The 27,035-nt window shown below is 41.5% G+C and overlaps 1 protein-coding gene across 2 annotated transcripts in view; it reads right to left on the bottom strand.

Annotated features, from left to right (window-relative positions):
- TRIOBP (TRIO and F-actin binding protein) overlaps positions 1-27,035 on the bottom strand; it is a 58,653-nt gene that overhangs the window by 18,658 nt on the left and 12,960 nt on the right. The window contains exons 4-11 of one of the 2 annotated variants that reach the window (XM_018565496.1): positions 19,988-20,077; positions 17,193-17,302; positions 15,384-15,807; positions 9,376-9,474; positions 8,229-8,376; positions 7,987-8,101; positions 2,830-2,985; positions 239-356 (exon numbers count right to left, since the gene is read on the bottom strand). In XM_018565496.1, the coding sequence (XP_018420998.1) occupies positions 239-356; positions 2,830-2,985; positions 7,987-8,101; positions 8,229-8,376; positions 9,376-9,474; positions 15,384-15,807; positions 17,193-17,302; positions 19,988-20,077 (1,260 nt within the window). Of the gene's footprint in view, positions 1-238; positions 357-2,825; positions 2,986-7,986; positions 8,102-8,228; positions 8,377-9,375; positions 9,475-15,383; positions 15,808-17,192; positions 17,303-19,987; positions 20,078-27,035 lie in introns of both variants that reach the window. The other variant, XM_018565495.1, reaches the window with a different exon arrangement.

The following is a 27,035-nucleotide window of genomic DNA, read 5'->3' as shown; positions in this document are numbered from 1 at the left end:
GTAGGAGGTATTTTGAATGGCACCCCAAACGCAGCTCCCACCCACAGTTTGATCGCCCACACCGGAATGTGCGGTACCGCAATGCCGTGTGTTCTAGTGCGGTGGACTTGGGTCAGGACAAATGTGGGTCCTGAGGTTACACATGTTGAGAACCACTGATCTAGAGGAAAATCTTTGACCTACTGCATTATTTTCATTAACATTTGTAGTAATGCATTTGATTGGCAACATTAAATACCTCAAGCTCCGCATTGCATTTCTCTCCCCCTTGTAACCGTCCATCATTTGGGCCATTACCAGACATGAATGTTCGCAGTTTTGCAATCTCTTCTGATAATCTACTATTCAATTCCTGAAAAAAAGCAAGCCTCAGTTACGATGTGATGAAAAACAAAATAACCTTTTTCCACTACAGTAAAAAGTGACTGCAGACACAGATGTGGCAAAACCTATAGGTGTACAGAAATCCATCATATGCTCAGCCTCATTTACATCTACATTGATAGGATGCTCCATGCTTACAGCATCCTTACTCTGTGCAATGGTAAAAAGCAGGGATGCACCGATATATCGGCGCTGAAACATATCGGGCGAAAATGGCACTTTTGGCATAATGCCGAAAGAGCCATGTTTTGGCCGATACATCGGCACATCCCTGGTTTCTTTTTTCCCCACTGGCCACTGTTCCAGCGGGGAGAAAAGAAAGTGACAGCCGGCCGAGCGCTGCAGGACGAGAGCGCTGTGAGCGGCCGGCGTCTCTCCTCCCACACCCCTCAGCCGCCTATCACAGTCCGGCAGAGCGTTGTGGGGGCGGAGGCAGCGCTGTCACAGGAGACTGGGCTTTCCTCTCTACACTGCTCGATCAGCCTCCTGTGACAGCGTGTCAGATAGAAAAGCAAGGTACACACACTCAGCGATCAGTGATCGCTGAGTGTGTGTACATAATTGAGGATATGGTATGTTAACTATATCCTAAATTATGAATGAATGGGAGTGATCTACATCACCCCCATTCATTCATAATTGTAGTTATAGTAAACAAACAATGTTCTGACTCATGTTATCAATGAACAGGAACACTCAGAGGATTCCTGTTCATTGATAACAGGGGACACAGAAAAAGAGATTGAGGACTCTGTGTTCTCAATCTCTTTTTCTATTTTAAAAGGGAAATATCAGGGGTTTTTAGACCCCTAATATTTCCCCGAAGCCCCTAAAAGTAAAGTAAAAAATAAAAAATGAATAAAAATATAAAAAATTGAAAAAGTTTATAAAAAATAAAATATTTTAAAAAACTGAAAAAATAAAAAAATAAAACATTTTCGGTATGGGCCTGACATTTTTTTTTATTTCGGTTTCGTTTCGGTTTTAAAATTTCCATTTCGGTGCACCTCTAGTAAAAAGAATCACAATTGATTTGAGCATCTTTTGTGCTAAATAGGCAATGTTTTTCTGTTTCTGAGTCGCTCTCCTAACCATCAGATTTGAAACTAGGTGCTACTCCAGCGTCGCATCGCGCTGACTTTCTAAAGGGTAGTTTAGGTGCAAACGCACATTTTTTCATTTTTATTTTGGAATAGCATAGTGCCTATGGTATGCGACTTTTGTGACAATGCTGTAGTTCAGCTTACCATAGCAATTAGAAAGATGTCTGCAAAGATAAAAAGGTGTCTGCAATTTGTAATGCACAGTACAGTTAATAATAATTGTCTGAAATTAACAGATTAAAAAAAAATACACTAAATCTTGAAGGTGGCAAGTCTGGCCACCTCAGTAATTTCTTAGTAACACCCCTTCAGAAAGCACAGCAGCCTTTCTTACAGCCAGCTAATAGTTTTACTGTTACTGCTTCAGAAAAAAAGTTTCCTACTTTTCTTGTGGAACAGTTTTCGTTTAAACATATTCATAGAATTGTCTTTCATGCACTGCATGTTTTTATGCACCCACAGATTTCAGTCATTTGTAACTACTAATAAAACAGATCAATTGCAGTTGCACTCCAACATGTGAAGAAACATATGAAGTGTTAACTTTTCACTTAGAAAATCAGCAAAATATGTGATTGGACCATGGGTACCTAAACTTTAGTATAAGACAACCTAACCTATTGTATGGTCAACCTACATTTTAGAGTTTATTTAATTTTATGTATTTTTAACATCTCTGCACTGCCAGAGCGCTGTTCATCTCGCATAGTGCACTGATTATTTCACATAACCCTACTCAAATCTTCCCTAAGCTACACTCTCTGCCTGACATAAACTTTCTTTTAATTCTTGTGGTGATTGCATTGGTCTTTTATTTACTAGATGTGCTGTAAATATGTAAACATATGTTTCAGGCATGTCAAAGCAACAGCAATTATAATGATTCCCCAGATAGGTGGAGAAACCCCATTACAAGGAAGAAGTTGTAGTGAAAATGCAGACCAAACAAAGTGCAGTTAAAGACACCACACATTCTGTGTATCGGATGTCTTAGCAACCAATTGGTGTTAAGCTGACCATACACCTATAGATTTTCTGCAGATTTTCTATGGTCAGATGGAAAAAGTGCAACAGATTCATCCACCTATGCTAAAGTGAATGGATGGAGGAATCTCCCACTGAGCTAAGCTTCAGTATCTTGCTAGTCGGCTCCGCTGGCTCTCAAAATACCTGAACAATATGAATACATAGAACCATAGAAAATCTGCAGATAATCTATAGATGTATGGCCAGCTTTAATCATGTGTTGAATGTAAATACTGAATAGAAGGTGAATTTAGTAATTCAAGTTACTAACGTCACAAAAAATCCATGTTATTGCTTCTCAGTTCCACTTGCCTGATTCTGTCTCAGCAATTCCTGCGTTTCCTGCTGGCACCTCTGTAGCTCTCTCTCCCGCCCTGCAGCAGCCTGATTCAGCGCTCCAATCTCCAGACACTTCTGTGAGTAATGTTCGGACAGGGTCTGCAGCTCCCGTCTTAGAGCTTCCATATCAGATCTAGCAAAAGGAGGTGCAACACAAAAAGATTTAACTGCAAATTACCACACTGGAAATGAGCAGCATGACTAATGCATGCAAGGAAAAGTTAAATCATCTTTCATTGATGTGTATTTCCACTATTGCAGCCAAATTGGGAAACACATTTTATATTTGTTACATGTTCTCATTCACATAGCGTACACATAACTTGTAAAAAATTTAAATTGCTACCGGCATAATAACTTCTCATAATACTAGTTTTCTCTAAATAGAGTTTTCCTCTGGAATGCAAGGGGGCTGAGGTGGTGACCATAAATAACCCTGTCAGTACTGTGCTGGCAGATCTACTATATAATATCTAATATAGTGAATAAGTTGCGCTTGATCTAAGTGAATGTGAATACCAGAGTAAAGAATAAATCATAAACAACACAAACATCTATATAAATGCCGTAATCTTCTATCTCATTATGTAATCGATACGTCAGTGTGTAAATGTCCAAGAAATTTTTGAGGCATGTGATATGTGGAACGTGTATTCATCCACCCCACAATATATTAATAAATATATGTGTGACAGACACGCCAGGCTCACTTAATGTAGCGCGGAGTAATCTGTGACAAACAAACAAAAAAAAATAAAGCAACCTAGTTGAAATCCTTATATAAATAACCCGTCTAGTACTCTTGCATGTGTAAACTTAATCTGGTGAACAACGATAGTGGTTTAGATACCTAATCGTGGATTCAATCACTGCCCAATTTCGGTCACCGAGATACTAAAAAGTGTGTGCATATTATTATTATTATATTTTTACGATTAGGTATTGAAACCACTATCGTTGTTCACCAGATTAAGTTTACACATGCAAGAGTACTAGACGGGTTATTTATATAAGGATTTCAACTAGGTTGCTTTATAATTTTTTTGTTTGTTTGTCACAGATTACTCCGAGCTACATTAAGTTAGCATACAAAAAATTATTTTGAGGTGCATGTAAACCACATAGAAAACACATAAAAATATGAATTGGCTGACCTAACAAAAGAGGAGGGTAGCAAAATAGCAATAAATGAACTTGAAAATAGCAATGAACTTGAATGTCACCCATCAAGGGACAAAACATTGTCCCTTGATGCACAACAGATGCATCCAGGGATAGTGATTGATTCTAACCACATGTAATCATATCACTACATGCAGTATGCAGGTGTTTATAAGCAGCGGCTGTCACCCGATTAAGGATTCCTGCTGCAGGAAAATGCAAGTTCCTGACGCAGGAATCCCTAATCGCACCTAAACTTACAGCTGTGAATGGAGCCTAATACATGTCCCCCCTCCGTACACATAACAAAATGCAAACAAAATACTACCCCTGCACATATAAAATAATACACCTCCCTCCCCTGCACACCCACATATAACATAAAACAAAGAGCTTCCTCTCCTGCTTATCTCTTTGCAGGGAGGAGGTGCGATCCCTGGTGATCTAGTGGTTGATTAGTACAGTCTGGTGCATAGATATATAGTTGCATAGTATTTGAGGTTGAAAAAAGACACAGACCTTACAAATCCATCCTTTCGGCCAGCGTTCACTGAAGGATTTCTGAGCGCTGGCCAAAAGGATCCGAATGGCGGCAAAGGAGAAGCAGCTAAGCGGTCAGCAGATGACAGAGATGCAGACCGTGTAGCTGCTCCCGCAAGTCAAGTATGAGGTCTGTGACCGCATGCCTGACTTGTCAGCTGGCTGTGGTCCACATAGTACCAGCTCGCGGGCCGGTATGTTGAGACCCCTGCCCTAAATGAACACTATACTGATACAACTCATGTATGAACAGGATGACATTGAGAATTGTTATCGCGTTACATAGTTTTCAAGGTTAAATAAAGATACAGGTCCATAAAGCAGCCAGATGTCAAGATGAAGTCACTTTTAATGATACCCCTGTTCATCTTTTACCAAACATTTCCAGGCAAACCGTGGCACTGTGATATGCATTTAAACTACTCTTAGGTCGTCCCTTATGACCACCACAACCAATGCCATTCTCTCATTCTTTACAGTTATGATGATCCTGGTGATCACTGTCTAGAATGGACTTACTATAACTTATCATGAGATGCTTTAGGTCGGCCTTAGTTTACTGATTTATTTTGATTGATGTTTACAATAGATTGTTTGAACTGTGCACACTGTTCCCCCTTTTGGGGGAACTACAGACCTATATCACTTCTGAACTTGGATTTAAAGATTTACTACCAAACTCTCACAAACAGGATTTGGCTCTTGCTCCCCAACTAAGTTACATAAATTAGTCCGATTGAAAAAAAACATCTCTATCTAGCTCAAGTAACACAAGAAAAAAAAAAAGTAAAACGGAAACCTCCATATACAGAACTCTATATCCACAGCTGATCCAGTGCATGACAAAAGTAGCCCTTATAAAAGCACAGCCCAGCTTAATTCATAAAGAAAAAGTGGCATTTGTCCCTGCTTATGGACCCGAGAGACACCACCATTAAAACCATAAATCTTATTTCCTACCTCTACAAACACAAAACACCAGCCTGTTTTCACTCAACAGATGCTGAAAAGGCTTTCAACAGGGTCAGCTGGAACTTTCTCCATTTATCCTTAGCACAAATAGGTTTTGGCCTTAATTTCATTACCAAAATAATGTCACTGTGCTCTGCCTCATTTGCTGGAATTCTTATTAATGGTACCCTATCAGATACGTTCCCCTTTAAACTTTAAAAAAACAAAGATGTCCCCTTTCCCTGCTCCTGTTCCCGATAAGTGATGGAAAATCTGACCAATTTTATCTGAAACAATGCCACCATACACCGGATCAACCACACTGTTCTATCACACAATGTCCGTGCAATCTACGTCTATCTACAACAAGCCCACAATCAATACCATCAACATTTTAAAGTTTTGGAGATCTGAGCAATTTCAAGGTTAACATCTATAACACTAAAACAAACATTTCTAATTTTCCCTCCACCCTCAACCGTGCTCAAAAACAACTTTTCATTTCAATGACAAGCACGGTGCACAACTTGTACTGACATATTGATCACTTCCAAGCTCAGGGCTCTTTATATTTTAAACTGTCCTACTAAACGGAGCCAAAAAATATTTAGCAGAATGGTATAACCAAAAAAATCCTTGTCAAAATATTTCGAGATGCTCCCGACCATCCCAATCATAACACCCAAATCCCTTTTCCACAACTTAAAATCCCTTTCTATTAGAGTTATCTTAAACAAGGCCTGTCCTTCACTCAATCATAAGATTTGATGTTGCCCAAAATGCAGTGGTGGTGCTGGCTAACATAACTCTTACAGTATATCACAAAGCCTCCTTAATCTTACGCATACTAGACTGGTTCATACTCGCTGAGATAAGAGGGTAACACATTTGTTAAACATGAATTTTTTCCTCTGGATTTAAGACAACTACCCTGGTTTATTATGGCTTGATACCCACCACAAACTTGTTCTTTTACACTAAACAACTGCCACTTCCCACACTTGGACTTTGGCACAAGAAACCTAGAAGTTTTCCTCTCCTTGACAATTTGGACCTTCCTATAACCATCTCCACCCTTATTCTTGTTGGATATGGCAGAGCTGGCCTCTCACGATGCACAAAATCAACAACTTCTCCACCATTAAAACTATGGATAAACACTATAAAACCAAATGTGTATCTTACCTGTAAGAACTGTTCTTGGAGTATGTCACAGGACACAGCGAGTTAAATTATTTACTCACTGGGTAATGCAGCTACCTTCAAGTAATTGGACCACGGCAAACCAATTAAAGCTGGCCTCCCACTCCCAGCCTACCTCAGTTTTGCAGCAAGCAGTACATAGTGGATCACAGAATACAGAGAGGAGGGTCCCGTGTCTTGTGATGTACTCCAAAAAATGGATTTTAAAGACAAAAAAAAAAAAAAAAAAATCACATTTTATGCTGTGAATCCATATTGTTAAGGGTGGAGAAGTAGTAATAATTACATTTTCTTGATTGGAAGGACACACTGAGTTAAAACTGTAACCAATGGGACATCCAAAAGCAGTCTAACAGAGGGGCAGGCAACAGGAAGTAGAAGGAGGCGGCGCAAGTAAGGTTCCCGGGCCCGTAGGCTGCAATAGAAGCACCCATCGATGCCAAATTCAAATCCTGAGCTGAACGCACAGCTAAAAGGGTGAACTCAAAGTTGCATGGGAGCCACAGATTTAACTGTGGTACCTGTGAGGGCTGACGGAGCCTTACCTGAGGGGCTTGCTATGGATGTGCCCTTACTACACATGTGCAGTGGTCAGCACATCCCATCTTCAAACACCCTTTGAGGGGGGGTCTTCAAGTACAGGGCTCCATGAAAGAAACACTGCCCTGAACCTGTTAAGTACCCTGCGCCTAACCGCACATGCTACAATTTTGTATTGTTGACATGTGCCGATTGATTCATATGAAGTGTGAACTATTATTTTTTTAACAATATAGTTTGAATTTTTAATGTTGGTTATAAGCAATAAAGTATATCTAAATCCAATCACTAAAATCTCTTTGTAATGTAAAGGTTACATTAACATTACAATGTTAATGTAATCTTTTTAAATAGGCAGCTTTAAAGTAAAGATGGTGGTAATTCTGCCATTAGGGACCTTGTTCAGGTACTTCCAGTATAGGGTGACAACTGTCTTCCAGTTGTGCTGCTGAGTGGTCACTCTGTCACATGCATCTTGGTGGAGACTACTAGCAGCTGCACTGACACACCTTGAACAGGCATGGCCCACTGCTGTCACCACCAGGAAGCCAGTCTAGAAATGGATTAAAAAACAAAAAAAAACACCACGTGTTTTTAAAAGTAAACATAAAAACCAATCACATACTAGCAGACAATGTACAGTGCTTTAACAAACTAAATGCTTTCCAGTTAGGGTTTGGATATACTTTAAAGCAAAGCATTATTTACCACACAAAAATAAAGCAGGGAATGTACATACTGATGTTGCCGTCGGAGCATCTCATTTCCAGTCGATCCTCCATATTGGAATGTACGAGCCTTCTCAACTTCGCGTTGCAGCTCCTCCTTGTGGGCAGCTCTGAGTGCCTCAATTACTAGGGAAAAGAAGGCTCAGGCTCAAAAATAAATAAATGCACATTATGTCTTTTATTAATGTACGTGCATGAAAGGCTGGACTATGCCTTTTACAGTCCTAAAATTGCACACTATATAGTGATTTACCAGATGCTGTAGCTGCAGCTTCCTCTGCTAACAGTTGGTCCTTCTCTTGTCGCAGTCTCTGAATTTCCCACTCATGATGTCTCTGAAGTTCGGTTAGGAGATGCTTGTGAGAAGTCTCCATTTGTGACAGACTGTACTCACAAGCTTCCTGTAAAACAAACAGGACAGCAGTCTAAGCACTAATTCACATCAACTGATGATAATGCCATCACCATGTAGAAAAGGGCATGCAATTGTGTATTAATAGAAATAACAATACAGTTTAGAGTACATTAGAGTAACTCTTGTTATTTATACAGAAGAGTTTCACATCGTAATGCTCTACATAGTACTATGTGTCCCCAGTTATTTACAAACACTGGAGTGATCAGCCGATCGCTCCAGTGTTTGTCCTACACAGAGGATTGGTACATACTAGTGACATGTACCGATCTCTCTCCCCTCACGAGGAGTGAGGGGAGAGAGAGGCGCCGGCTGTCAGATCCTGGCCGAGCGTCTCTTTCTCTCTCCTCACTGCTCTGCATTAGTTAGCGACAGCGGCTCCGTCCTCCGCCGCCGCCGGTTCCTTCACTTCTTCTGGGATCCCCGCTGGGGAGAGCAGCGGGGATCCAGAGAAGCGGCGGGAGGAGAGGACATGGCGATCTACCAGTGATCGCTACGCGATCGACTGGTAGATCGCGATCGACCTTGTGGGCACCCCTGCTCTAAAACAAAACAACGTGCTGCATTTTTGACAAAAGTTACATGAAACCTATGAAAGTCACAGGTCACCTACAGTGCACAGGTATGGAAGAGTTTGAATCCTTTCGTGCAGGGGCGTCCTGAGGCTGCGTGCCACCCGGAGCGGAGACCGGGTGACACCCCGCTGTGACATCGCGCACATGACGTCATTGAGCATACGTGGTTGTCTTATTGACGCCTGCCAGCGGCCATCTTGGTGATGGACGCCGGCAGAGAGCCTGACACTGTCTGGCTCTCGGTCCGTGACCGAGTGCCCGACTTTTCATAGGGGGTGACAGGAAAATGACTGTCAAGTCATTTTCCTGTCACCCCTCCAATGGTGGCACACCCCTTGTGACACCACTGCTTTTGTGTTCACATATTTTGATATGTACTGTGAGAGATTTTAACATCCAATGTGACTCACCTGAGAAATAAAGCCTGGAGGAACTGTCCCTTCAAATCCTCCTTTCTGAGATTCTATTTCTTTCTTTGCTTTGTCAAGTTGCATCTTTAAACTCTGTAGCTAAAAAAGTGTGACAGAAAATGCACTTTTAAATCAATGGATAAACAAAGACAAATATAAAACTCATATGACATTCATAGAACACATACAGTATATCCAATTTAATTGCATGATTATTTAGTGCCACCAAATCTTTTACAACATAGCTGCAAATGAGGAGGTCCATCAAGTATATCCCTTGTATATTTTAATGCAACTCCCAAACTATTATTGCACAGTAGCCATGCTTAAAGTGGACCTTTAATTAAAAATTTCCACTTCCTGGTCCTTTAGGAGTTAGTGATGTAGCCTATGCCAAATAGATGCATCCTGGGAAGGTTATATCACAGTGCATTGCTGGGAAATCTCATCTGTAAACTGAAAAATCTCACAAGATCTCAGGGAAAGGCATTTTTCCCTGAGATTATGTGCACTGCCACATGTACTAGACACATGTGCCAGAGTTCCAGGAAGTAAAGGGAGATTGAATAATCTGCCCTTAGGAAACATTGCCACTTTGAGAAGAATGGGGAAGAAAGGAAAAATAAGGTATGCAAGAAAGACAAAAGCCGGCAATTATCTATAAGTCTCTGTTTGCAGATTGTCATTACTAAAGATTTCTAAAGGCGCCTTTGTTGTCAATGCAAAGGGTAAAAGTTCATATTTAAAGTATGCAAGTACTCAAACCAAGCAAACACACCACAGTATTGGTCTTTCAAATACAAGCAAGAACTTTTTTTTTTTTCAAATTCCATGTCCAGATTGTTTCAATTTATACATAAATGATTGCTAGAGCAACATAGAACATATCTACGTTTGTCTGCTCAGGACATTCCAAATGTTCTATTTATGTAAGGAGTTATTCCAGTTAGATGTAAATTTTCATCTCAATAATATACTCAGGAAGCATTTTTGTTATTTTAGATAAAGCAGGGAAGGGTTAGAACCCCTGTCAAAAGGGAAAATTTACTTGTTCTGGTGATAATTGTCACCGGTGCTGAAAGTAAGGGAAATCTTCCCAATAGAGCACAGATGGCAGGCAAAAAACCCCCCCAAAAAACACAAACATATGGGTTTTTAAACCCATTATATATTTGTACTATTATTTTCTCTATTAGCATTCTCTGTACTACTTGGATGTTTTTTCTCTTCAATCAAAATGCCTATTACATTGCTTGAGCTGGTCTCTACACAACACCTATCCGGTTAGGCTTATCCTCACCATTGCTTCGGAAGCCATACTTAGACTCCACTGAAATAAAGATTGTGGGGCCTGCCTAGAATGTGATCTTCTGACACTGTGGCACTTTCAACACCTTAAGTGTACTGTGTTAGTCAGACACAGGTTGCTTGGCCCAGGTCCAAGGCCATGGCCTTTGGTGTGAAACAGTCTCTGAAGACTCACTCTGCAAGTAAGGCACATGGAGGAGAGAAGGTAATTGGGGAAGAGGAACTAGAATAGGACCTTGCACTGGGCTCTGTATTCTGGAGCTTTTCCAGACCTGTGTGTACACTCAGTTAGCTGCTAACTCTCAGTTTCTGAGCAGTGGAACAGCCTCTGGTGTAACCCATTCTCTGCCGACTCCATCTGTAAGTATGCCTCTAAAAGTTGGTGAAAATAGCCTGGTATCTGGCAGTTGAGCACTGAGCTCTGCATTGTGGCACTTTTCAGTCCTCTCTGGACTGTATTATTTAGCCACAGAGCGTTCTCCAGCTTTATGGCAATAGTACAGCCTCTGGTGTAGCCCACACTCTGATATTTTCCAGTATATGTAAAATTCTTGTGTCCCCCCAATGGACGATACAGAAAATGATCTTTAACGGAGTACCATTCTATGGAGCATGTGTGGCCCTGCAACATGTGTGCCAGGCTAACTTTACATGGTGATGTGGTGTGGATAGAAGCTGAAAAATGTAGACTCTTTCCCTCATTCCCTTCTTCACCACCTAACAAGTTATTAACCTAAAATAGACACGCAGGATGCACAACATTTCACACCTCACTGGCTAAAAACTTTTCAAACAATGACTCAGGTAATGAAGCAAGTTGAAGATGAAAGTGCCAAAGCCTTCACCTAAATATGTAAAGGCAAAGTTTTTCCACTGTGTGCAAGTTTTCGGAGGCAGCACTGGGGTGTAAAAGCATCGATATCGACTGGCATCTATGATGGCTATGTTTCATGCATTAATATGGATTTAAAAAGTTATGTATATCTAAAGCCAAAACGTTTTTTCCTAGGGTAGGGAATAGCAAAAAACCCATCAGTTTTTTTTTTTTTTTAAATTATCCGTGTTACATTGGCAAGATTTCTCTTCCCTTACTGTCCTATAAACAAAACAGGAAATTGAGTGGAAATCTCTCTAAAGCAAAGGACATCCCCTCTTAGATGGCTGTCAAGAACAATTCTCCCCATCAAAAGAATTTCCATTCATAGATGAAAGGGTGTGTACATGGATAGAGAACTGGCTAAAGGAACGGGTACAGAGAGTATCAATAAATGGCACCCTCTCAGACTGGGCTAGTGTCAGTAGCGTGCCTCAGGGTTCTGTGCTGGGACCGATGCTTTTCAACCTGTTTATTAACGACATCGGGGACGGAGTAAACAGCGATATCTCAGTGTTTGCTGACGATACCAAAATTGGGAGGGTAATAGAAACGGACCAAGATAGTATAACATTACAGGAGGACCTGGATAAAATAGGGGAGTGGGCAACCATGTGGCAGATGAAGTTTAATGTCGATAAATGCAAAGTTATGCACTTTGGGGAAAAAAATAAGAATAAGCAAATGGGTTATACAATTATGGGTATGCCGCTAGGGAAGTCGGAAATGGAGAAAGATTTGGGGGTCATTGTAGACCATAAACTGAATAGATTACAGTGCCAGGTTGCTGTAAGCAAAGCAAGTAGAATCCTGTCCTGCATCAAGAAGGGAATGTTTTGCAGGGACAAGTCTATAATTTTGCCACTTTACACATCACTGGTTCGGCCTCACCTGGAGTATGCGGTGCAGTTTTGGGCACCGGTGCACAGAAAGGATGTCCTTGAGCTGGAAAGAGTCCAGCGGAGGGCAACCAAACTCATCAAAGGGATGGAGGACCAGAACTATGAAACAAGGCTACTAAACTTAAATATGTTCACGCTGGAAGTAAGGAGATTAAAGGGGGATATGATTTTCATGTACAAGATGTTCTATAGTCATAGCAACTAACTCTTTAAGATTAATTCCGTAACGAAGACTAGAGGCCACCACCTAAAACTGGTAGAAAAAAAATTCAAACACAAGGGGCGAAGGGCGTTTTTCTAAGTTCGCGCGGTTAGGGTCTGGAACTCTCTGCCACAAGCAGCGATTTCAGCAAATAGTGTGGAATCATTCAAGAAGGTTTTGGACGATTTCCTGAGAGACCATAATGTACAGGGGTACAGGTACTCTTAAGAATGAGATGACTCGGGGACCTATACACACACACACACACACACACACACACACACACACACACACACACACACACACACAAATAGGTTGGACTTTATTCAACCTCAAATACTATGTAACTATTCTATTCCTGTTCTGGTGTCAACTCAAAATTTCAGTCCTGGTGACAATTATCACCAAAACAAACAAAAAGTAATTCTCAGGAAAAAACATGTAGACCTCTCCAACTGCTGATACATTAATATGCAATATTTCCACACCAAAATACATGCACTCAAAACATACTGTTCAGTCTTTTTAAAGTGCACTAATGCCAGGCTATGGACATTAAACTTTAAACCTATTAACAACCAGTAAAGAAGCTTTAAAAGAAACCACCCCCCGACCTTGCTACAACATCAACAAAGATGCTAAAGTATTATTTCATTTGGATTCTAACAGCTTAGAAATACCTGCTGTCTGTTTACATTAGAGGGCAGGCTATCTGCCAAGATATTGCTCTTCTAGAAAAAGGCTGACATTTCTGTGCTGTTGTGTACTTTGGAAACACATTTCTCTACAATGTCTATAGCTACAGAGGCAAAGCAGGACTTTTTTAACCACTTCAGTACCAAGGTGCATATATAAACATCTGGCAATTATCGATTTGATAAATATTTACGCAAACATCGTGTGACAACAAATAGCAACTAGCACTTTTTTATTCTACAGGGCCTCTACTTTCAGAAAATACATCATTTTAGGGGGGTTTAACTGTTTCCTAGCCAAAACTTCTAATTTTAAAATGTATGAAAAATTAAAAATTGCTGTGGTAGCAAAGTGGTTAAAGTTTTTTAACCCCTTAGTGACCAGTTTTGTCCATAGTACGTCACTGGCACCGGGCCAGTTTAAACAGACTCCCGGCGGCTAAAGACTCTGTTTACAATTGTAAAGACGACTGCCGGGTTTACAATAGAAGCAATCGGGCGACTCAGCTGTCGCACGATTGCTTCTCTGGGTTGGTAAACGGGGGCGCCCCCGCCTGACACCCAGGCCGTGTTTTCCGGGTTTCGTTGCCCCTCCTACGGGCCCGAGACTTCTCTGGTGTCGGGGCAAACCTGGGGAGGAGATCAGCGAACCTCTGTTCGCCATTCCCCTCCCCGTACTATGGGAGTGGGAGCGATGCAGACTGAATCACTTCTGGTCCCATAGCTGTCAGTGCTGGGCTCCTGAAGCCCAGCCATAAGCTATAGAAGTGCGATCTGCACTTTAATAGCTTATTTCTAGTGTAAAGGTGACACTAGGGGTCTTTTGGACCCCCAGCATCACCTTAAAGAGGACCTGTCATCACCAATCTGCTATCACATGGGGGATTGTAAGCTCCCCAATGTGATAGCAATTAAAGTAAAAAATTAAAAAAATAGGTTTTTAAAATATTAAATAAATGTAAAAATACTAAAAAAAAATGTTTAAAGTCCCCTGCCATCGCGAGCACGATTTCACATAAACACGCGGCGGGTACGCCTACGTATGAAAATGACGATCGCACTACACATGTTGGGTATCGCCACGCACGCCGGAGTGAGAGCAATAATTCTAAGGCCAATATTTACACTTATCTTTAAACTGATGACCTGTGGGGGGTTCTAAAGCGTTATCTATGGACTTTTTTGGGTACTGAATTTTGTCGCAGTTTCACGGGACGCACACAATTTTTATCCTCGGCATTATTTACTCGTTGTGACCTCATCTTTTATATTTTATTGTAAAAAATGTAATTGTGTTTTGGGGCATTTTCACTACATTTTGGGGTTTGATAATGTGTTGCGCTAATATCGTGCAACATAAAAAATTTAAACTGCCACCATTTTATTCTACAGTGTCTTGGCTTTCAGAAAATATATGATGTCTGGGTGGTTGAAGTTATTTTCAGGCCAAAAATGTGGATTATATCATGGGAGTAAAAAACTGTGAAAAAAGGCCTCGGTCACTAAGGGGTTAAAGTAGTATTAAAAAACTCTCAATCTTTTTTTCAATAATTATTCGAAATCAAATATACAGTACCGGCACTTTTGCCCAAGCACTTGCAGTCCTCATATTTCCAAACAGCTAGCTTGGTTTCCCTGAACTCTCTGTACAGTACAAGATCACACGGGACAGAGCAGTCTCCAGCAGCTCTCCATCTGCTGGCTTGGGGAAGAAGTGGGGAGCAAGGGATAAGGGAGTGCCTTGCCCTGCTTTGGCTGTGTGTTTGTGTAGACACACACAGCTTAATAAAACACTAAGGGTGGCTCCATAAGACCCTGCAAGAGAAAGGAGCCACCCTAAAACAGTATATAAGGGCCAGTGATCAAGGGACCAGTTGATTCTGGAAGAAGCTAAAAGAAGTTTTAAATATCAAGGAGCAGCATTTACTGTAAGTGATTTAATCACATTTAATATCAATTTAACTGCTTGTTCAGAATATATGTGCATAGTCTGAGAACAGGTTCACATTATCTTCCACAAAATGTACCTGTTTTTCAAGTGTTGCTGTGTTCTCCCCCATAGTTTTGCTTTTGTTTCCTGCAAGCAAACAGGTAAGAGAAGTCTGTTTGGTCTCCCGTAACGGCAACCGCTCCAGTTCTTTCCATTTAGCCTCAATATCTTCATTGAGCCGCTGCTTCTGCTCTTCAGACAGAGGTGCAGTGGGATTTCGACGAGTGCTCAGTGTGTCACTTCCTGGAGTAGCTTCAAACCAGCGCTTCCTCTCCTCCAATCTCTGATCCCGCTCTACCCCAGGGGAGAGTGGTGATAACTCAACATAGTCAAAAGAACCCTGTCGCGATCCTACCACCTCTATTTTTCTCTGTCTAACTTCAGACCCCAGACGCAGATCATCTGGTCTTGGTGTAGAGCGAGGGGGCACAAATGTATTTTCCTTATTACTTTCAGAAAGCCTAAAATGTAAAGCAAGAAAAGATACAAGAAATATATTGTATGTTTATTGCAAGTCCTATACTGCACAAAAAAAACTGTATTTTTCAGTGCCAAAATTTACAAAAGGTACATCTGTTCAGACAAGTATATTTTGCATTTACATTACCCCAGGGGACAGTGTGCAGATGCTAAAACTAACTCTTTTATCCAGGAACTTATCTTAGATAAATAATTCTAATTCTAGATGTCAGTATCTACATCTTGTGGCTGGACCTAAATCTGAACCTGTGAAAATGCAAGCCAAGTGTCCCCTAGTTTTGCCACCACCCTATCTACTGCAGCATCCTACTGTAGCCTCGTTCACATATTACTGCATGAGAACAAGGCTGCAAAGCACCTTCAGAAACAGAAGCGAGAACCTAGATAAATCTACCACAAGGGATTAAAGATAGAAAAATTGAATAGACTTTTCATGTATTGTATATCATTGCTGCCCTGCCTTCTATTAATAGGTCTGATTTTACTAGTTCACTCGCATCCCCATTTAACACACCACTTCAATAACAAAGTTCAAGCATGGGAAGTTTGATTAGAGTGTTTTGCAAATTATCAATTGCCACCTGGTACACTCTCAGAAACTTCCTGCATCTTAAAATATTTATATATATATATCAGGCAATGGTAAGACTATCAGCAGTTTGATGTGCCACAACTATATTAAAAACTGTGAATTTTCTCCCTTTTTAAAAACACAATCCAAGTACATCAAGTTATGATTAGCTACAGTGTAAGTAACCCTATTGCATATTCTTATTACCCAAAAGTTACATTATTCTTAGACATCTTTGGTAAAACTTTGGTAAAACTAGATACCTGAACCAAAACACAGGGGATTGTAAGGTGTTAACCTGTGCAGTAAGGGAAAAACATTTAACGTCTAAAATGTCAAATTTGATTACATAATTTTATGTTTATACATTCATTTTTTATTTAAATATTTTTATTTTTTACTTTACTTTCAGGGGCTTTGGGGAAATATTAGGGGTATAGACAGACTGCTGATTAGGTGTGAAAAGTAGCGGTCTCTCTAAAGTGGTCAAACACACCCCCTGCATGATTACAACTGGAGCTCCCCTTTCAGCAAAGCTTAGCTTTCCTGCCAATTGGGGAGATCTAGCTCTGACTCAGCAGGTGTTGTGTTGGACCTCTGCAAGGAGACTACTGCTTCCACACAGAGAGCAAGGGTAATTTTCTGCTGCATAGTGCCAGGGGACAGGATTTTCTCCTCAGACTGTGGCTTATTTTTAAAGAAAAATTTGCACACCTTTTGTTTTTATGCACCTCAAATGTATTTAGCCACATTTAACTGAAAGTTCAATTGGGCTTTAAAAGAATTACAACTTACTTTGTTACATCAGGTATGCTAACTGGGTGCACATTCTTTCTCAGGGCCTCAATCCAATTCCTGCGAATGCCAGAAGTCATAGCGGAAAGTGTGAATACACCTTCATTTGTCTGGAAGGAACAAGCAAAAAGAAGAAACATGTGAAGATCTCAGGAATGCAAACACCTTTAAAACACTTTCTTAAAGGGTTATTAAACCCTCTGGTGTTTTTGCATATAGCTACTGCTAGCAAGCGGTTTACACTTACCTGCGTCTTCTCCGCACGCTTCCGTCCGAAAATGTGAAAATTCTCGGGTGGCCACAAAGCATCTTGGGGCTGGCGCATGCGCAGTTCACATTTTTGGCCGGGAGATGAGGAGAGACACAAGGTAAGTATATGGACGGCATGCACCCGCATGCAGACACCGTGGGACAGGGAGTGCCAGCAAGGACAGAGGAGTCAGCGCTGGATCGGAGACCCGCAGCAGCGCTGGACGGACAGATGAAAACGACAGGAAAGAAGAAGATCGGATTAAGAAACATCATTTAAGGCAAGTGCTTTAATTAACATTGGGGGGAGGGAAAAATATCTTTGACTTTAATCTCACTTTAAGAAAGTATTTAGTATATTTATAAAATGTTCATATATCAACAAATTATTTTAAAGTACATCCAAACAAAAACAAAAAAAATTAAATACATTGCCGTTTATCAATCCTTAAAGTGACAATAAACTCAGGAGTTAAATCTTAAAAATTCATTCAAGCAAATTAACAAAAATGTAGCTTATTTGTGCATCACTCGGCTGTGGATCCTCAAATCATCTCTGAATTGGTGTTGATACTGTCCTTCCTTCTGGATGGTGGCTACTTTTGCCATGGTCCCTGCGTGTGTTATAAAGTAGCCACCGCTCCAAGCTCACTCCCATGATGGACTATAGCCTCAATACAAATTAGTAAACTAAATGTGAGATTGTATTCCATCAAGGGAATGGCCTGGGTAATGAAAGCCAGATAATATTGGACAGAGGACTGTCGGTGATTAGTACGATGCTTAAGGCTCAAAAATATATATCCCTGAAAATGTGCCATCAAACCTGAAAAGTTTATATTGCATGGTGTTCATACAAGTACATCCACATTCCTTTTCAGTAGCACAGATCTTGGCCGTTCTTCAATGGGGAGTGGATCAACAGCTTGCCTTAGGTACTTTCAAGGGACACGTGTCAGCCTTAGCAGTCTTCTTTCACCTCTCAACTCTTGGTGTTCCGGTCTCTAATTCGCACGTTCATCCAAGGTGTTATGCATGTGCCTCCTCTGGTCCGACCTCCAATATCGCTGTGGGACCTGAACTTGGTACTTTGTTTTACAGAAACCACTCTTTCTGGTGGCCATCACCTCGGCCTAGAAGGTTTCACAGTTGGCAGCCTTGTCCTGCAAGCCTTGATTTTTTAGTTTTATAAAAAGACAAGGTGGTTCTACATCCGAGGCTTTCATTGTTGCAAAGAGGTCTGCTTTTTATCTTAATGAGGCTATTGTCATTCTCTCACTCCGTCTCCGGCTGGTTCACCATAAAGAAATGGCTCTTTTCTGCTTGTATGTACTTAGGGCTGTGCCCGGCTACTTCTACACTACGGCCTTGTTTTTTCAGACCAATTCTCTGTCCATGGTCATCGGTGCCCATGCAGGGGTAGCCGCCTTGGCTATCATTCCAAAATGGATTGTACAAGCTTACCCATTAAAAATCAGGAAGCTCCTTTACCTACCACAGACCATTCCACTAGAGTGGTTAGTGCATCCTGAGCTTTTCACCATCAGGCATCTGTTTAGAAGGCTGTCATTTGGTCATCAGTCCACATTTTCACAAAATTGTGGACCAGTGGAGAAAGCGCCGGAGACAGATAAAGGTTGGAGGAGAAGAACTGGGCTGGGGGAGTGGAATGAAATTCTATTTTGTAACCTGAATCAATGCATTTGTGGATCCTGCGGTCCAAAATATGAGCCAACCAATGATCTGCAAATAAGCGAAGAGGGCTCCCCCCCCCCCACACACACACCCTGAGATGGGCAGGCTGGGGAGAGCCTTTATGCAGGAGAAGGTTTCTCGGCTTGCAGGAATTAAGCTGTCAAGATCTCTTCGGCCCACAAGAGGACGATTTTCCCGATTTGTGGCCCCTATGCCATGTGCTTTGGAGACGTAAAAGGCGCTTGTTAATGGAAAAGCAAAGACCCTGATTATGCCGAGGCTCCTTTCCTTTTTTTAAGCCTCAGTACGAGATCAAGATCTCCACTGTGTCCTTCAATGAACGGAAAAGAAATAAGATTTTTGTGCTCACAGTAAAATCTTTTTCTTGGAGTCCATTGAGGGACTCAGGAAGTCTTTCACCTTCAGGAAGACTGGACACTGGCAAACAAAAATCTGAAGGCCAGAACAATATAATCCCTCCTACCAACAAGCCTCTGTTTTTTACCACACAGTACCAAGAACATGATCCAAAACACAGAGAGGTGTGACCTGTATACCTCAAGAAGAAGAATTATGATTGAAGTACTAAATACCAGCAAAAATAAAATAAGTTACATTTTTCCCAGCGGAGTAAAAGAAAAGATCTCTATAGAACACAAGCAAAAAACGTACACATGCTGATAGTAGAAAGGGTTATCCTGGGCTGGCCTAAAGTTTTTTTGTTTGCCAGTGTCCAATACTTTGGAAAGGTGAAAGACTTCTTCTGTCCCTCAACAGATAAGAAATACATGCTGAAGTTTTTATTTATAAGGTCAATGCAAGCCCTAGAAAAAAAAAAAAGTTACACTCACATGAATCTGGAAACCATAATTCCTCTGTACAGGGAACTCAGGCACGTCAGTGCAAGTCCGGAGATCAATCTCACCATCCAGCTCATCTGCCTAAGGAAAAAAAAATGGTCATGTTAAACTTTGTGCATTTTCCCTTTGAACTGCAAGACAGACTTTCTTATCAAATGTGTTTGGTCTTCAAGGCTGCAATCAAGTCTTTGCTATCACAAAGATAAAAAAATTACATCCAAAAACACCATCAATACAGAGGGTGAAACAGAGGTCACAGTGAGACTTCTAATTATGGACTGTAAGCAAAAGTTCTGCCAAACCGATGTTGTATTTACCTGATGTCAGACACTCAACTACATAGAGAGGAGATTTAGTTAAGAGTCCAGAAAAGCAGGGTTTATTCCTCTGTTATGGCTAAAAGCCATATGCTTTCTAGTGAACAGCTTGTTGAAGCCTATTTTTAAAGTATCTATGGTCAAAAATAAAAATGACATATCAATGCTCTCTAGCATAGTAGAGCTATAGAGATTTAATAGAGATTTGAATATCTTCAAGAGTGATATACGCTTTTATGCTCGCTACGTTGATGACCTGATCTTCACTGTGAACCAGAGTTCGGATTTGGAGGCATTTTTACAATATTTGAATAAGAATATGTTAAACTTAGGGTTCACCATGGAGAAACAGGATACCTTAATGAATTACTTGGATCTGACTTTGACTGGATCTGTAGATGGGGCTATACAGGTACGTTCCTATCGGAAACATATTATTAAGGGCTGGAAGTTGCCATCCTAATTATGTTAGGGCCATTCCGAAAGGACAATTCAATCAAAACTTCAAACGAAATTGCACAAAGAGCAAAGATTTATGTACAGAAATCTCCGATTTGAAGATGCGCTTTTTGGGAGCGAGGCTAATCTCGTTCGCTCAGAAAGAAAACATATAAACAAGTATGTAGGATTGCAGGGGTAATTATTTAACAATAAAAACATAAGAAACAATTTGGAAGAGGTATGAATCCTATTATTTTTTACTCGATTTAGTTTACAAATTAATGAGATCAAAAAGATTTTGAGGAGATATTTACCAGTTCTATATGGAGACTTACATTTTAGGAGGAGTTTTAAAATCTGGAGAAAACTTCTGTGGCTAGAAAAGCACCTACAATAGGGAATATCCTCTCCCCTAGTCTATTTAGGAGTAATAGAGGTTCTAAAGGGAATTGATTAGGAACTACAGGCATTCACAAATGTAACTCCGCCCGTTATTCCAGTTGTGATATTTGAGGGGACACACATAGAATAGCATCTTATACTAATGGTACCTCTTTTGACATCAAGCGACAAAGGGACACAAAGGGCGCAAAGACAATGAAGCACTAGCTAACTTGGCAGACCGTTAACTCAGTCCGTGACACCGCTATGTGAATGCGGGACTGAGCGGTGTGAGGGAGACTCGGCGGTGTCGGGTGCAGGCTGAGATGCTGCTGCCGCAAATATTAGTGCTCGGTCTTTGTCGGAACAGACTGAAGCAGTGTGCGGGAGCCGGTGTATAGAAATGTCGACAGGGATCTGTGGTGGGATAGAGGTTGTTACGGGAAGGAGAGCATCGCGTTTCGAGGTATCACCTCTGAGCGGTGATCTGAGCGGTGTGAGGGACCGTTCTATCCGAGCTTGAAAGAGGTGATACCTCGAAACGCGTTGCTCTCCTTCCCGTAACAACCTCTATCCCACCACAGAGCTGACCGCCTGTCGACATTTCTATACACCGGCTCCCGCACACGGCTCCAGTCTGTTCCGACAAAGACCGAGCACTGATATTTACAGCCGCGGCCGCAGATGCTCAGCCTGCAACTGACACCGCCGAGTGTCCCTCACACCGCTCAGATCCCGCATTCACATAGCGGTGTCAAGGACTGAATCCCAGCTCCACTTCCCCTCTCCTCGCTCACAGCCTTCCCTCCCTTTTGTGGACGAACGTCTCCAGGCAGTACACCAGCCAGATTCGGGCACACACCACGCGTGTCCCGATCCTCCACACAGGCCGTCCATCCTCTGGTCCCAGGATCTACATTTAAGTGCTTATACTGTTATTTTCCTACCACGCTCTGCCAAGTTAGCTAGTGCTTCATTGTCTTTGCGCCCTTTGTCGCTTTACATTCACAGATTCTCCTCCTGTTCCCCAGGGCTGCATGCTTTTTAGTTAGCCTTCTGTTCTCAGGGCCCCCATCCCAGAGCGCTGTTTATGTCTTTTTGTTCTTTTGACGTCAAACAGCTTGTCAATTGTCAGACTAGGTTTTTAGTCTATGTTATTCCCTGTATGGTTTGTCATACACAATACATAGGGAATACTACAAGACGAGTGTGTGATCATTGATGATTGTGGAGCACCAGCGGAGAACGATTGGAGCAGGTATGCATATATACACATTCTATATATTGATATTATTGTGTATGTTTATGTTTGGAGGATTGCATTTGTTTGTAAAGTGCTCTTAGTTTGACCTGCTTATTTGTTTGTGGCGGTAACCGAGAACAGTGCATTAACTGTGAATCCGCACCAATATGTATTGCTGAAGCCTTGGCGTAATGGTACATTGTATGCCACAAATGTATGGTATTCTGTATTGGGATTCAATGTTGCATTTTTTATTTGCTTCGGTTAGGAAATGTGAGTTTACCTGGTCCTGCTGTTTATATCACGTTGCGGTCTTTAGATGTATATACAAAGGGGGCTGATAGGATTTGTAGTTATCTATCTACTAGTAATATACTAGGAATATGTTGGCAGCACTGGGATGAAGTAGCGGGCAGGGTTAAACCTAATTAGTTATACACCTGGTAGAGGCAGATTCTAAAGTACATAGGCTGTGCACTCACTATGAATAGCTTTATCTCTATGATTAAGCCCAAGTGTTGAAACGTGTTAGATTTTGCACATGGGGACTGCTATGATGGTGCATATTTGTTGACTTAGGTCAATAAAGACTGATTTTATGCAAGAGGACCCCTGGAGTGCGGCTGTGTTGAAGTCAGCTTTCTAGCATATAATGCGCCACTTGCTAGACATACCTTTAATCCAGCCCTCAGGATAAACCTCCTCGAATGCAGTGACACGTAATCTTAAAATCCCTTTCAATATGCTCATCAGTATCATAGTATTGCAAATGATTTGCGCTGGAACTATAATAGAACGGAAGACTTTGTATGTACTTGGATGTTGAGCTACGACATCAGTGGTAACCCTGCCTTTTGAACAGCTCTGTGTGCGAGAGGGCGTCAGGAAGCACATTAAATATAGATAAAAGCACCCTACTCTGACCTCATCATTGCGAGCCTCAAGGCAAACTAAGATGTAGTTTTGTAAAGGCATGCATGTTTTACTCAACTTGGGGGGCCATGGTGGAGCTTGGTTACATTTGGACCTTTTTGAGCTGCATAGTCCACTTACCTCCTGGATCTATTTGTTAATAGGCTATTGTTATACTTGAGATATTTATTACCAAGATCTGGACTTTGTTACTACAGTTAAATTATACCCAAAGATATGGTGTTATCCACTACCAAGATAAAGTCAAGATTATGGTACACTTGGAGTGTGGCATGCTGGCAGGGGGCTCCTGCATTCTCTCTGACTCCCTGCAGCCAGTGCAATGACAGCTAGTGGCTGCATCTGGGCACTTTGATAATTTTAAGTATACCAATGTTTTAAAATATCCTGAGGCTTTCCTTAAAAGAGAACTGTGGGGTAAGTGTTTGTCCCCATAGTTCTCCGTAGGGTCACGGGAGGACATAAAACTAGCATTCCCCCGTCACCCAAAGCTCAGTATACCGCGTGCTACAGCTCGCGGTATACTGAGACTTCCGCAGCCGGGACGGATCCCGACATTACTGTCGAGATCCACCCAGCTGCGTGATTGACAGCTGGCTCTGCCCATCTAGAGGCAGAGCCAGCTGTACCCGCCCCCTCCCCCGTCCGTTCCGCCAGTCAGCGCTGGAGGATCAGAGCGGAGAGGGGGGGAATCCCTGCAGGAAGCCGTGAGTGATGGCTCTCTGCAGGGACATGATCGTTGTGAGCGAGTGACGGTATGTGTTCGCTCACTTCCCGATCTATTGAGCCGTGTGACAGTTTCATTGTCACACGCCGGCTCGAACTATGAGGTTGAGTGAAAATCACTCACCTCATAGTTCTCCTTTAAGCAGGGGTAACTGAAGTCCTGTAAGATGCACTTAGCCATCCTCATTCCCCATGGAAATACCAGTATGTACTGTAAACCAATTTGATGTGAAGTCTATGTCATCTGAGATTGAAATATATATATCTTAATTGACAAAAAGTACAATGTTGGTGTGATGGTACACTGGTAAAAAGAGGTTAGCTCTCAGAGTCCTGTATTTATGGTAATGAAATAAATAATGAATTTGTCAATTTTCAACATTTATAATGGATATGCAATAATAAAATGACAATGGTTTAACTTAATATTTGTGTGGGTCCATTAAAGTCAGATATCCTAATGTTTTTTAAGATTTTAAGTACAATTGTTACGCATGTGGTACCTTAAGCCACCAAGAGCTACTTACTATAGTTATAATTAGGAATGCACCTTTTGGCCAAAAATGGTACTATGGGCAAAAAGTACCAAAAAGGCTATTGCATCCCAAGCTTCTCTCCTCCCCGCTGGGCGCCAGTCTGTGTCCCCTCTGATCCTTGCTGCTCTCTCCCGCCTGTGTCGGCAGAGGCAGCGGGGATCTGAGGGGACACAGAACGGTGCCCAGCGGGGAGGAGAGAAGCTGTCAGGATGCCGAGCAGGCTGGTGCAGGGAGGAGACAGCTGTCAGAGGAGGCCAAGCTCTCCTTGTGACAGGCAGAGCAGTCAGGATGGAGAATGGAGTACAAATAGCCAACGATCAGTAACTGAGGACATACTACGCTTACTGTGTCCCCAGTTATGAATGAACAGGAAGTGCTATACATCACTTCTTGTTCATTCCTGATTGTGGACATAGTAACTGATACTATCTCCTCAATTTATGAATGGACAGGAGCACTCAGTATATAGGCTTCCTGTTCAATCATAACAGGGGCTGCAGAAAAAGAGATTTAGGACTCCGTGGTCTTAGTCTTTTTTTTCTATTTTAAAAGAGAAATATCAGTGGTCGCTAGTTATAATTATCAAGTGTTTTTAATGGTCATATAGTGCTGATATAAAATTGGCAAAGGTTATGTTAGGACTCTAGATGTCCTTTAAAATATTTACGCTGGATAGTTTGCAAACTAATTTGCGTTGTGGGTGTCTCAAATCTGTGGCTGCTCTTGCTCTGCCAAGTCAAATTAAAGCAGACTTGAAGTAAAAGCTTTTCTTTATGTCTATTGGTTTGAGGCTGCTAGTACAAAAAGAACTCCCTCTGCTAATATTTATCTCTATCCCTTACTTCTTGTTCTGTACTGGCTGCAGCAAAGAATTGGACCTGAGTAAGCCTTAACAGGCTGCTCAGGGAGAGGTCTTGCAAATAGGATTTGTCCATCCCTGGTGTTAACCACAAGATATAGAGATAAATAGCTAGATAGCTAGCTAGCTAGATAGATATAGAAGACACACTCTAGACTGAATAACCCATCTGAATCCTTTTCATGTAAGCAAAACGATCTGGATTTTGTGTCATTTCAGGAGAATTATGACTTTGTTCCACCTGAACATACAGTTTACCTGGGGAATTGCAAAGTTAACAAATCTCAGCGACTGGGTTTTATTAATTTTCTGAGGACCTGTAATTTTGGAGACTTAAAAGGAGAATTATTGGGAGAGTAAAATATACTCTTCACAATACTTAGAGCTGGCATGGAACACTGCAGCTGTCACATACTGGCTCTATACCGAGAGCTGAGCAATCATATAACTGCTGACGCTCAGCTCACTGTCAGTCAACGCTCCACACAAGGATTCCCCCTCCCCTCTCTGTTTCTCCAGCACTCACTGGAGGGGCAGACAGCTGAGGGGGCAGGCACAGCTGGCTCTGGCTCTAGAGAGGCAGGGTCAGCTGTTAATCAGGCAGTCCTGCGATGTCAGCAGATAGCAGGCAGTAGATGGCTATATGCTGACTTTGAGTCCAAGGAGTACATTAGTAGTAAATGTACTCCTGTGTCTCAAAAGATAAGTAAAAGAAAAGGCTTTCTCTTTTAAGAGACTGATAATTTACAATCTCATCTCTACCCACCAATTACCTGAAATTCCGATATCATTCAATCCCTACAAAAATTCAAGAGTGTCAACAATGCAAATATAGAGTTTATACCCTGTAGGATGCAATCATAAAATTAAATAAAGTAGGAAATGGGGGGGGGGGGAAACTACCCTTACAGTGGTGCTACCCCGCACTTCAAGAGCTAAATACTCATTATTGTCTAGGGAAGCTGTGTAAAAGTCTTTTACTTACCTGGTCCCCACTCAGCCTGCTGTTGGCACTCCCCTCTCTTCCCCCTGGTTTGTAGGCTGTTCCTCAGCTTCCCTGCGTATAATGCAGGGCTATGGGCCCTGCATTAGACGTGAAGACGTCAGCAACAAAAAATACTTATTGCCTCTGCTCCTTAACTCCATCTAGTAGCCATATTGTATTATTACAACAACAAAGTACATCGAATTTGGAAACGCCTTCAATGACCATAATGCAACATTACATTTGAACTAGAAAAAAAAGAAATATTAAGAATTTTCATTTTTGCCATTATTCTCCCAAAATGAACGTTCACAGAACCATTTATAAATAGTCTCCCAGTTGCCTGGTGTTTCTGGTAATGGCTCCAAAATTGCTGCACCAAAGGACTGCGGAAAGAAGTCAAACATGGTGCTATGCATTTATCAAAATATATGAGCTATATGACTGTTTAATGTTCACTGAGTAATTCTAGGGCAAACTTCCACTTCAAACCAGATTCTTATGGCAATTTTTCCAATGAAGGTTAGGAAATTAATTTGCCTTACTGGTTTGCCAAGGGAAGCATATCCACTTCTTTCCTTTTTTATTGGCCGGCCAATTACAACAGTTAGTCTGGTC

Source organism: Nanorana parkeri, unplaced genomic scaffold, assembly GCF_000935625.1.
Source record: "Nanorana parkeri isolate BGI_ZX_2015 unplaced genomic scaffold, ASM93562v1 scaffold852, whole genome shotgun sequence".
Taxonomy (NCBI): Eukaryota; Metazoa; Chordata; class Amphibia; order Anura; family Dicroglossidae; genus Nanorana; species Nanorana parkeri.
Note: the sequence above shows the minus strand (reverse complement) of the source record. Positions and strands in the feature narration are given on the sequence as shown.